This window comes from Triticum aestivum, chromosome 2A (assembly GCF_018294505.1).
Source record: "Triticum aestivum cultivar Chinese Spring chromosome 2A, IWGSC CS RefSeq v2.1, whole genome shotgun sequence".
In the NCBI taxonomy this organism is placed as follows: Eukaryota; Viridiplantae; Streptophyta; class Magnoliopsida; order Poales; family Poaceae; genus Triticum; species Triticum aestivum.
The window spans coordinates 700,816,897-700,829,615 of NC_057797.1; the positions used below are offsets into that span (position 1 = coordinate 700,816,897).

The window sequence follows — 12,719 nt, forward strand, 5'->3', positions numbered from 1 at the left end:
GGGGGGCGCATGGTCGCTAATCAACAATCTACGTGCCATAGGATTGGTCCGCCCCCAACCTCCGAGTGTTTGTGTTCACAAAACCACTCATGGGCGTACCCACGAGAAACATATAACTTGTGAGCATTAAGCTTAGCTATTGTACAAGCCATAAACAACATTTGTGCTTTGCTCATGAGTGTGTTTCTAGCACAGACTGGGTTTTGCCACTCTAGCTTCTCATTTTCATTGGGGCTTACAATTCTCTTGAAATCACTAGTTAAGAGTTATCCCTTGCCAAGTTAACCTGCACCTTCCCAGGTATTGACAAGTGACGCACTGCATATTTGTCACTTGTCACAATTAGGATTTTTTTTCTAGATTCGTTTATCTAAAATATTTTATTTCTTGAATCATGTGTCCAAATACCGAACCATTTTCACCATGGGATTTCTCACATCGAGATATTCAAAACTTGATCCTAGTTAATATGTTTCAAAGATGTTTTTTCACCAAAAAAATTAGAAACGTGAAAAAACTAAAAATTGGAAAAAAATAACAAAAAAAATGAAAACCAAACCAGAAAAAAGAAGAAGAAAAAACCAGAGCCTGAAAACATGGTTGCGGTTTTCCCTTTTTGGAAACCATAGGTTGTGCTTCTCATAGAAGCATAAGGGGTGCTTTTCCTTTTTCAAGTAGAAGCACATCTATGTTTCTTACGAAAGCCAATATATGCTTGCACGAGAAACACAATCATGCTCTCGTGAAAACATATATATCTTGAAGAAGCACGGACGTGCTTCGCAAGAAAACACCATTCTTCCCTCCAAACCTAGAAAAAATTAGGCAAAAACTGAAAAACAGAAAAAGCACGAAAGAACTCATTAAAACACAAAAATGCATATAGAAAAAAAAATAAAAGAATGAAATCATGAGTGAGCACCCATCACGTGAAACGTGGCGGCGGCTGGACGCACCACTTGACGTGCTCTTAGGCTACATAACTCTCACGAAAGGTGACCATTAGTTAGTCGGTCTCAAATTCTCTTAGGTTCTACTTCATCCGTCCCATAATATAAGACGATTTTGAAGCCAAAATCATCCTTTACATGGCAGAGCATTATGGCTGGGGTACACACGTTGAGACGTGGATATATTTGGAGGATTGGAGATGGTCAAAAGGTGAACATATGGGAGGACTCGTGGATTCCTCAAGCGCCAACGAAAAAAGTGTTAACTGTCAGAGGTAGTAACTTAATATCCCGAGTTTGTGATCTCATTGATCCGGTGACTGGAGATTGGGATGTACAGTTGGTGAACCAAACATTCTGGAATGTGGATGTTCAAAGGATTCTGGCTATACCCTTATCTTTACATGAAATGTCTGATTTTATTGCATGGAGCCCTACCAAGAACGGGCTTTTCTCAGTGCGATCAGCCTATCAAATTGAATGGAATTTTCAGTTTGGTGACCTGACTCAAGTTAATGCGGGCCCTTCATCACCTGATGAGAAATGGAATTTGATATGGAGCTTAGAATGCCCAGCAAAAATTAAAATCTTCATATGGCGAGTACTACATGCCGCTCTTCCATGTCGGGTAGTCCTAGCTTCTAAACACATGAAGGTTAAAATCCAATGCCCAGAATGCAGGTTGGAACCTGACAGTATACGCCGCTTCTTGTTTGAATGTCCAAGATCAGTAGAGGTTTGGAGACAATTGGGGTTGTATGAGATAGTAAAGAAAAAGTGCACAAAATACAAGTCTGGAGAGGAAGTGATGCACGAGTTGTTGCATGTGGAAGATACAGAATTCTATATCTCGGGGCTTCCAAAAAATGAGAGAGATGGTAGTCACCGCGGCTTGGTACCTGTGATTCGAACATCGTAAAGTATACCATGGTGAAGAAATTCAAACATCCACTCAGATCGTCCTAGCTGTACGCGGACTAGCGGCAAATTTCAGTATCGCATGTTCACCAAAAACCAAACTTCGGTCTGAAGGTTGGGAAAAGCCACCAAAGGGATACATGAAATTAAATGTTAATGCGGGGTTTGATCAAGATCTACTTGAAGGATCCGTGGGGCAATCATTCGCGATCAGAGTGGACAATTCATTGCAGCGGCGAACGAAAAAAATAGGCATTTGCTTTGATTCTTTCACAGCAGAGGCTCTGGCCGTCAGGTTTGGGCTGAACCTCGCAAGAACTGTCGGATGCAGCAGGATCGTGGTAAACTCGGATAGTTTGGAGATAGTAGAAGCCCTAAAAGACGGCAATTCTTCTTCAGTTGCATCTGCTATTATTGACGATTGCTTCTTCATGGCCTCTGATTTCAACCATGTTATTTATGATCATTGTAGTAGAGAGAATAATAAAGTAGCCCATGAACTTGCTAGGCTAGTTAAGTTTTCCCCTCCTAGTTGTTGGTTGGGTTCAGCGCCTCCTGAGGTGCTTTCATTACTTGTAAGTGATAACACTGTTCTCGTATCTGAATAAAGGAGGAGAAATTCTGTCAAAAAAATATAAAACGATTTTGAACGGCGAAAGAAAGGCCAAAGAAAAGAAAAAAAAAAAGTCGGCCAGCATGGGCTGGAAAATCTCTTTTGTAAGCAGGCCTGATCAAGAGCGGCAAGCGGTGCCGCGACCAGAAACAAACGAACCATCGCCGTCGTCCCTTATCCCGCCAGCCGCGCTCGCTTATCCGAACACAAAACCAGGCGGAAAATTTCCAGTCCCCCTCCCTCCAATCCCAAACCCCGGGACACAAACCGCCCGCGTCGCAGCCTCCTCTCCTCCGCCTCCGGTGGGCGAAACAATGGCGCTCTCCCTCGCGCGCAGCCCGCACCCCGCCGCCGCGGCGGCCCTCCCGCCCCCCCGCATTCAGGGGCGCATTTCCCAGTACGCCCCGCTCCTCCACTCCCCTCGCCGCGCCTACCCCGGCCTCCGCCTCCGCCTCCCGGCCGCCGCCGTCGCGGCCTCCTCGCCCCCGGAGGCGCTGGCCGCCGAGCCCGCGGCCGCCGCGGAGGGGGACGAGGAGCTGGGGGAGACGCGGCGGAAGCTCTTCGTCGGCAACATGCCGTTTACCTTCTCCGCCGCGGAGACGGAGAAGCTCTTCGCCGAGTGCGGCGTCGTCAAGGACGTCGAGGTGACACACACACGATGCCACCACACGCTTAGTTGTTCAATCCTATGCTGCCGCGCGCGTTCTCTGACACGGGCTAGTTTTGTTTTGTTCCGCGAAGGTTATCAAGATGAAGGACGGGAGGAAGAGGGGGTTCGCGTTCGTCACCATGGCCACCGCCGAAGAGGCCGCCGCCGCAGCGGAGAAGTTCGACGGCCATGTGAGTCTATATGCTGCATATCAGTACACAAAACGTGGATGAATGCTGCCTTATATAAAAATGTGCTGAATGTTGTTTTGACCTGTGAATTGAAATTAAGATGACTTCGACCTTTGTTTCCATGTGTTTACTGCTATCACACATCCTTGGACCGGAAAAATCACTGTAAGTTTCTCAAGGTCAAGGGTGATGAGGCTAGAACTTGCGATTCGTGGAATATGCATGGACATGTTCACATTTGATGATTGCATTATATATTATTGTTGTAATGTTCTTACTGAATAGATGCCTTGAAATACATGGATGAGTTAAATAATGTTTGCAACTTTTGAATATTGTTTCATACGGACAGAAAAGTTTACTATGATCTTTTTTGTTGAATGAAAAGAGTTTACTGCGATCTTACTTCATGTTTGAATTCAGCACAAAATACCAGTCTGCTGTCCAGTGTGTTACAGAGTTCAGCTGAGCTTATCTTAAAATACTGACATCTTGAGGTTTAAGATGCTGGCATTCCCGGCAAAATTAATACTTCCTCTGTAACTTAATATAAGACGTATTTTGACACTGTCATGGATTCTAAAAACGTCTTATAAAAAGTTATGGAGGGAGTATATCTTAGCTTTGGGATTTTTTCATCAATCTCTTTGCTAAATTGTGCATCACAATCATTTGTAGGATGTCATGGGAAGGATCATCAAGGTGGAATTTTCAAAGAGTTTCAGAAAACCAGCTCCACCACCATCTCCGGACACCATTGTCGCGAAGTACAAGCTTTATGTTTCCAATCTTGCATGGAAAGCAAGGTCTGCTGATCTGAAGGAGTTCTTCTCACAGTTTAACCCAGTTTCTGCCAATATAGTCTTTGAAGATAGAAAATCAGCTGGGTATGGTTTTGTATCTTTTGGAACAAAAGAGGAAGCAGAGGCTGCTCTCACTGAACTCAATGGAAAGGTGAAATTTTGATGAACACTTAATTATCAGTTTTACAATTTAGCCAAGGACCGCGGTCGATCATTCATAAATTAACTCTGCGGGATATTTAAACTGTCATGCTTGATGCACAGACTTGTTGTTATCTACAGTTAGAAATCTTTGCTAGTCTTATCTTCATTTATTTTTTACGAGCAATTAGCATGCCTCTTTTGGCTTACTTAAGTGTATTGTTCTTTTCCATATTGTGATTCATTTGTTGGAGTTGTACACTGGAGGATAAAATTGCTCTGGAGCAGCAGTGAAATGCTTTGCCAGATATCTATTTACGAAAAACATTACAAGGTCTCTTGCTTGAGTGACCAATTTCTTTTTACCGCAATGTTATATGATAAGACGAGTCTTCTGGCTTATTTCCTGTCATACTTATAAAATCAAATGGAAGAGATGTTACACTACAAGCACACAGTATGGTGTTTAAGTTTCTATTTCTTTGTTTGATAGGAACTTATGGAAAGGCCTGTTATCCTAAGATGGCGGGAGGATAAAGAAAGTGTGAAGGCTGATGGTGAAGTTGAAGGCTTGAAGGTTAATGATCAGGCAGAAGGTGTGACGGTTGATGACAGTGGTGTGGTTGAAGGTGAAGATAAACAGGAGTAGTCTAATAGTACTGTGCTGGGAGAAAGTTGCAGTAGCTTATTGATAAAAGTGCAGATGCGGAAACTCATTGTACAGGTAGAAGGTTTTTTATACTACTTGCTTCCTATCTAATGTATTTATCATTTCACTTAGTCATAGTATTTGGCAGAAATTCAGAAATGGTGCCTTTTTCTTGCAGATACAGAATAGAGGTGATAATTGTAATCGAAGACTTCAGCAAAGGTTTCTGTCATGATGCTGCTAAGAAAAATGGAAACAAAGGGCATTAGCCGTGATCAAGGTGAAACATCATCCTTGAGCATCTGGCTTCAGTATTTAATACGAGTCATGTGCTTATTGTAGTAATCAGTACTCATTTGTACTCCATTGTGACCATGAACTGTGTCGTTCCGAGATACTTGTAGTCTCCTGATTTTGGACCCAGTTCACTGTAATATCTCTTAGCTTGCTGATCAGCTTTCGGCAATGAGGCATTCTCAAGCTGCAACTTAATATTTTTCTGTTAGTTTCTCTCTTCTTTTTTTCTGTCTAGAAGAGGAAACCCTCCTGATTTGAACCAGTTCCCCAGGTAAGGAAAACAGAAATAGGCAACCTCGGCTGTGTGCGTCCCTGATGCATTGGAATTCTTCCATTGTCTAGAAAGAGAAACACTGGCAACCAATGACATCAACATGGAATTGGACAACATCAAGGCATGTCAATGAAAATGAAATCCAGATATGAAGTAACTACTGGATCATGCTTTTACCAAAGCCACAGCTGATATTGTTCTTTCTGCCTCCTACAGCGTGTTTGGTTTAGGGGAATTAGAGATGGGGAATGGGAGTTGAGGGGTAAGGAGATTAAAAATCTACTGTTTGATTAGAGGGAATGGGAGTTTAAGTGGGAAAGGGACTGGGAGTTGGGAAAGCCAATTCCCACCGATTTCTTCCCAAGGGTATCTTGTTAATTCATGAGGAGAGTTTTATCCCACGCCAATTACCATCATATGCCAAACAAGGGAATGGGAATAAAAATCTATTTCCCATGCCTAATCCCTTTATACACACCCTTGTGCAAACTCCCATACCCTTGCCCAAGTATTTACCAAACAGGCTGCTAATGGTACTAAATTTCGGGAATGGGAAACACATATGCCGCTTCTTTTTTTTTTTGAATAAAAGGGGTCTCCTCCCGGTTTCACCATTTTTATTGATGAGACCAAACCGCAGAAACGCCAGTTAAACATCGTCCAGGCTATACCTGGGTGGCAAGGCAGGTTCCAAGTACTCAACGGAGTTCACAGCCAAACTTTATTACAAGAAGGGGGTAAATGCGGACTAACAGGGGAAGCATTCCTGATCAGCTCTACATCAATCACACATGGACCAATTGGTGCTTGAGATCAGGATTTAGCGACGCTTCTCATCAGTCACATTCACCTTGAAACTCGAGTCTTCCTTGACAAGATTATGCTATTCCTCTGTAAACTAATACTCCATCCGTCTCGAAATGTAAGACGTTTTTTGACACTATAATAGTGTCAAAAAACAGTCTTATATTTCGGGACGAAGGGAGTACTATATAAGATGGAGTACTTTCTTACAAACCTACCATGTTAGATGCTCTATCCTTTTGATGTAATACCAGCCATAGGTTTCCCTATAAGTTGCGACACTCATAATAGTAATCAATGAATCAAAATAAAAGGAAATCTGAAGCACTGACTAGTAAATTGAAACCCCTTGTGGAGCTCAAAAGAAAATACACTAAACTTCACTGGTTTTTTCAGTACATCGTAACTGAAGGATTATTAGTTTTCACTAATATATTTACAGTTGCGGTAGTCAGTAATAACTCAATTATAGTCATTAGGGTAAATTAGAACACCAAATAGTCAAGAACTTAAGATCTCAGTCCCATTGCTTGCTAATGATGTTTTCGTCTGCTTTGCTTCAGTGTAAGCCCAATAAAGGCAGCAAATTGCAAGCTGCATATACTAAAAAGCTTGCGCAATATGTTTTAAATCTTTACTCTGGACCTTGAGCTCCCTACGGACTGTTTTCAGACACTCAGGTGCTTGCAACTAACAATTACTCCCTCTGTAAAGAAATATAAAAGTTCAGAGTATATCTCAAGTTGTAGTATATCTTTTTCCCCTGGTGGCACTGTGCTGTAATGTTCTCCAAAGGAGGAACTCATCATTTGTAGTTACAACTATTGAGTAAGCCACTGTGCCAGTCTAATTTTTGCTATGTTTTCTAGTATCTCTCCAACAACTTTAGTATGCTAAGAGCATCTACAACCACGCATACCAAATCCGGCACCCGATATGTCCGCGGACGCGTCCCAGCCATGTACCTTATATCCGGTACCCTAAATCCATACTACTCATGCAACGTGAAACTAAACTACATAGATCATCAATGAAACAAATGGACATTAAACAAACAGACATAGAAATCGACATAATCCATGCATAGAAATCCACACACTCCAAACATAGACCAAAAGAGCACCACAGTTCAGCCGACGGGCATAGGCTAAACTAAACTTAATAAGAACAGAAATAAAGATGGAGAGAGGGCGAGCTTCTTCACCACTTCCTTGTTGGTCCTTTGCCCTTCCGGTCACTTGCACTGCTGTAGGCGTCTGTGTAGGCTTCAGCGGCAGGGGGAGGGGGTGGGGGGATCGCCGGAGCTGTCGGTGACGTCAGAGGAGGAGGAGCCGATGAAGCCGACCATTCTCCGGAAGGCGTGGTTCTGCTGCCACTTGAGATTTGCCGCTCTCGCATCTGCCTCCCCCTCTCTGCAGCCTCAAGCGCCGACTGCTCCAGACTTAGCCGGAGCACCTTCGTGTTTTTTCGACGGAGCTGGCGAGCGTTCGTCTTTGCCGTCATAAGTGAGTGGCGGTAGGCAGCCACAAGGAGCCGTTTGTCCTCATCAGGCACCACCGGCATCCCGCAACGGCAATGGAAGGACTGTGCGGTCGCCTCCAACGCCGCTTCCCTCTCCCTAGCCCGCCGCCTCTCGTGGCAGGCAGCACATGCCTTAGATTTGGGCATGTGCATCTGTGGCACCAGCGGAGCAGGCACTAACACCCACCAGGGGCGAAAAGTCCCGAAACTCCTCTTTTGATTTTTTTCCAGGTTAATTAGGATTTTATGGCCAAAGGACTTCGGAAGGGGACCCACTAGGAGCCCACAAGCTCACGTGGCGTGGCCAGGGGGTGGCCGCGCCACCTACCCTTATGGCTGGCTGGTGGGGCCTCGAGAGAAAAGACATTAGAATTGCACCATATTGTGAAATAAAACATTGAAATAAGGTAAATTAAAGTAGGAAATAATGATTCAAAATGGTCATATCATAGGCTAGTGAAAGTGCAATTGTCATTCAATTACGAATTTTGTGTTGATTACAATACGATTGGCAAGAACTAATGTTGGCTGTCAAGTTTATCTCAGGACAATGGTCTCTTTCATTGGTCTACAGACTTCAGTTACCCTATCTATTCAAAAAGGCAAAAGATGGTGTTCTTTAGTGGATCGGAAAGTTTTTTGGTTACTTTTTGAGTCATAAGAACATCCATACTATTAAAAGGGGTTGCGGAGATTAGGGAGTTGGGGAACTCAATCAAATTCCACTCATGATACTTCCCCAAATATTTCACTCTCTGAAGGATGTTTTAAAGGATTCTTAGTGACTACTTATAGACGTCCGGGTGCCCGAAGGCACCAGAGAGCCCCATACGCTTCAGGATGGTCCGGGTTCCTGGAGTCCTTGGACCCTTGGGTGCCCGTAGATATGGGTATCTCTCGGGTTAGTCTGGGTGCCCGGGGTCCGAGAGCCCCGGGTGCCCAGAGCGCCATGGTGGCCAGCCGCTGGTCGGCCCAGGTGCCCGGACCCTTGGACCCCTAGGTGCCCGTACGGAACTGCCGTTTCTCTGTATGGTCGGGGTTCCCGTACCTCTTTGGCCTGGGTGCCTAGAGTTGTCCATTGGGCAACAATCACTCTGCATCTTAAGGGTATTTATATCCCATTCTTCCACCCCATACCCAATATTCACTCAGGCTCCCCCCCACCATTGCCAAACCATAAAAGCTTAATATGTCCATCCCTACCCACCCAAAATATCTAATACTTTGGGTATTGGAGGAGATACATCCGATCTACATTCCTACCAAACTGATTTGTGTTCCCCTGACTCTTTCATCTTCATCAACTTCTTACTCGTGGGTGTTTGGGCACCATAGATGGAAGAGGTCACCGCGAAGCCACATTCCATTATGGTGAAGCCTTGTGATGGTGTTGGGAACCTCCAGTTAAGTTATGGAGATAGCCCCAACCTTGTTTGTAAATGTCCCGGTTGCCGCGAGGGTACCGCTAGTGGATTCACGACACTGTGCATTGTGCGAGGGTATGAGGAGAGTAAGGTGAGCCATTGTGGTTATTTGGGGAGCATCGTTCCTCCAACAGAGATGTATCTCCCCCAAAGGAGGGAAATCGGAAACACAACCTCGTCTCCACTTGCGGTTACTTCTTACCTTTACTTTATGTAAGTTTATTATCTTGTTGTCGTTGTGCGTGTCATATAGGTTGTTCATCTAGTTGCATATCTAGACAACCTATTTTATTGTTAAGCCTAAAATTTACAAACAAAGTTAAAAACTGTTAGTCGCCAATTTAACCTCCCATTCTTGTTGACCATATTGATCCTTTCAGCTAGAAATAAAGATTAGGAGCCACTAATCAGGGAGTCTAGAGATCAGTTAAAACTTAGTGTAGCCGATGCATAATGCAAAACTCTTTTAAATTGTTACACCATGGAGGCTTAATTATTGAATATTTTTTCTTGTATGAACATGTGCCAAGTCAATTACCGAGACTCCAAAGGGAAATATTCAATTGTCAAGATTTGTCAAAACTTAACCCAGTCCAATTGCTACTCTGTATTTGCATGATCCTCTAGTCGGAAAAGATTTTGGCATGAGAAACCGCAGACCCCTCACGACATGCATGCATATAAATGTACGATATTATAAGTAAAGCACCTGGGTAAAACATACACAAGTGTTAAGTACATCAGTAAGTCTGAAGCCACCATCTTGGCAACATCTACCATTACTCCTATTCAGTTGATGAAGGGGTGCCGAAAGTCCGAGCCAAATACCAAACAGACCAAGCACCAAAATCTAACATCTAAAGCCGGAGGCCTGCTACCTCTTTTAGCACTGCGTTGGTTTTCCCCGAAGAGGAAGGGATGATGCAGCAAAGTAGCATAAGTATTTCCCTCAGTTTTTGAGAACCAAGGTATCAATCCAGTAGGAGGCTACACGCGAGTCCCTCGCACCTGCACAAAATAAATAAATCCTCACAACCAACGCAAATAGGGGTTGTCAATCCCTATAGGGCCACTTACGAGAGTGAGATCTGATAGATATGATAAGATAATATTTTTGGTATTTTTATGATAAAGATGCAAAGTAAAATAAGGCAAAGTAAATAGCAAAGCAAATAACTAAGTAGTAGGAGATTGATATGATAAAGATAGACCCGGGGGCCATAGGTTTCACTAGTGGCTTCTCTCGAGAGCATAAGTATTCTACGGTGGGTGAACAAATTACCATTGAGCAATTGACAGAATTGAGTATAGTTATGAGAATATCTAGGTATGATCATGTATATAGGCATCACGTCCGAGACAAGTAGACCGACTCCTTCCTGCATGTACTACTATTACTCCACTCATCGACCGCTATCCAGCATGCATCTAGAGTATTAAGTAAAAACAGAGTAACGCCTTAAGCAAGATGACATGATGTAGAGGGATAGACTCATGCAATATGAAGAAAACCCCATCTTGTTATCCTCGATGGCAACAATACAATACGTGCCTTGCTGCCCTTACTCTCACCGGGAAAGGACACCGCAAGATTGAACCCAAAGCTAAGCACTTCTCCCATTGCAAGAAAGATCAATCTAGTAGGCCAAACCAAACTGATAATTCGAAGAGACTTGCAAAGATAACCAATCATACATAAAAGAATTCAGAGAAGATTCAAATATTATTCATAGATAGACTTGATCATAAACCCACAATTCATCGATCTCAACAAACACACCGCAAAAAGAAGATTACATCGAATAGATCTCCACAAGAGAGGGGGAGAACATTGTATTGAGATCCAAAAAGAGAGAAGAAGCCATCTAGCTACTAACTATGGACCCGTAGGTCTGAAGTAAACTACTCACACTTCATCGGAGAGGCTATGGTGTTGATGTAGAAGCCCTCCATGATCGATGCCCCCTCCGGCGGAGCTCCGGAACAGGCCCCAAGATGGGATCTCGTGGATACAGAAAGTTACGGCGGTGGAATTAGGGTTTTGGCTCCGTCTCTGATCGTTTGGGGTACGTGGGTATATATAGGAGGAAGAAGTACGTCGGTGGAGCAATAGGGGGGCCACGAGGGTGGGGGCGCGCCTGGTAGGGTAGGGCGCGCCCCCTACCTCGTGGCCTCCTATTACGTGCCTTGGCGTAGGGTCCAAGTCTCCTGAGTTGTATTTGATGAGAAAATCACATTCCCGAAGGTTTCATTCTGTTTGGACTCCGTTTGATATTCCTTTTCTTCGAAATCCTAAAACAGGCAAAAAACAACAATTCTGGGCTGGCCCTCCGGTTAATAGATTAGTCCCAAATATAATATAAAAGTGGATAATAAATCCCAATAATGTCCAAAACAGTAGATAATATAGCATGGAGCAATCAAAATTATAGATACGTTGGAGACGTATCAAGCATCCCCAACCTTAATTCCTGCTCGTCCTCGAGTAGGTAAATGATAAAAACAGAATTTTTGATGCGGAGTGCTACTTGGCATAATTTTAATATAATTCTTCTTAATTTTGGTATGAATATTCAGATGCGAAAGATTCAAGACAAAAGTTCATATTGACATAGAAAATAATAATACTTCAAGCATACTAACAAAGCAATTATGTCTTCTCAAAATAACATGGCTAAATAAAGTTATCCCTACACAATCATATAGTTTGGCTATCCTCTATCTTCACCACACAAAATATTTAAATCATGCACAACCCCGATGACAAGCCAAGCAATTGTTTCATACTTTTGACATTCTCAAAACTTTTTCAATTTTCACGCAATACATGAGCGTGAGCCATGGATATATCACTATAGGTGGAATAAAGTGGTGGTTGTGGAGAAGACAAAAAGGAGAAGATAGTCTCACATCAACTAGGCGTATCAACGGGCTATGGAGATGCCCATCAATAGATATCAATGTGAGTGAGTAGGGATTGCCATGCAACAGATGTACTAGAGCTATAAGTATATGAAAGCTCAAAAAGAAACTAAGTGGGTGTGCATCCAACTTGCTTGCTCATGAAGACCTAGGGCAAATTGAGGAAGCCCATCATTGGAATATACAAGCCAAGTTCTATAATGAAAGATTCCCACTAGTATATGAAAGTGATATCATGAGAGACTCTCTACTATGAAGATCATGGTGCTACTTTGAAGCACAAGTGTGGTAAAAGGATAGTAACATTGCCCCTTCTCTCTTTTTCTCTCATTTTTTTATTTGGGCCCTTTCTCTTTTTTATGGCCTCTTTTCTTTCTTTTTTATTTTATTTTTGGGCTTCTTTGGCCTCTTTTATTTATTTTCCGTCCGGAGTCTCATCCTGACTTGTGGGGGAATCATAGTCTCCATCATCCTTTCCTCACTGGGACAATGCTCTAATAATGATGATCATCACACTTTTATTTTTCTTACAACTCAACAATTACAACTCGATACTTAGAACA

General features: G+C 43.1%; 1 protein-coding gene across 1 annotated transcript; it reads left to right on the forward strand.

The window, feature by feature from the left end:
* Positions 1-2,693: 2,693 nt before the first annotated feature.
* LOC123190359 (33 kDa ribonucleoprotein, chloroplastic) lies at positions 2,694-5,419 on the forward strand. Its single transcript, XM_044602988.1, has 5 exons — positions 2,694-3,125; positions 3,223-3,321; positions 4,000-4,275; positions 4,759-4,989; positions 5,093-5,419. Exons 1-4 carry the CDS (start codon positions 2,796-2,798, stop codon positions 4,912-4,914), a joined length of 861 nt encoding a protein of 286 aa, XP_044458923.1. The 5' UTR covers positions 2,694-2,795; the 3' UTR covers positions 4,915-4,989; positions 5,093-5,419.
* Positions 5,420-12,719: the final 7,300 nt, after the last annotated feature.

Coding starts and splice junctions, on each gene's coding strand:
- LOC123190359 (XM_044602988.1), top strand. CDS start 2,796: ATGGCGCTCTCCCTCGCGCGCAGCCCGCACCCCGCCGCCGCGGCGGCC. Junction 3,126..3,222: donor GCGTCGTCAAGGACGTCGAG/GTGACACACACA, acceptor TGTTCCGCGAAG/GTTATCAAGATGAAGGACGG. Junction 3,322..3,999: donor CGGAGAAGTTCGACGGCCAT/GTGAGTCTATAT, acceptor AATCATTTGTAG/GATGTCATGGGAAGGATCAT.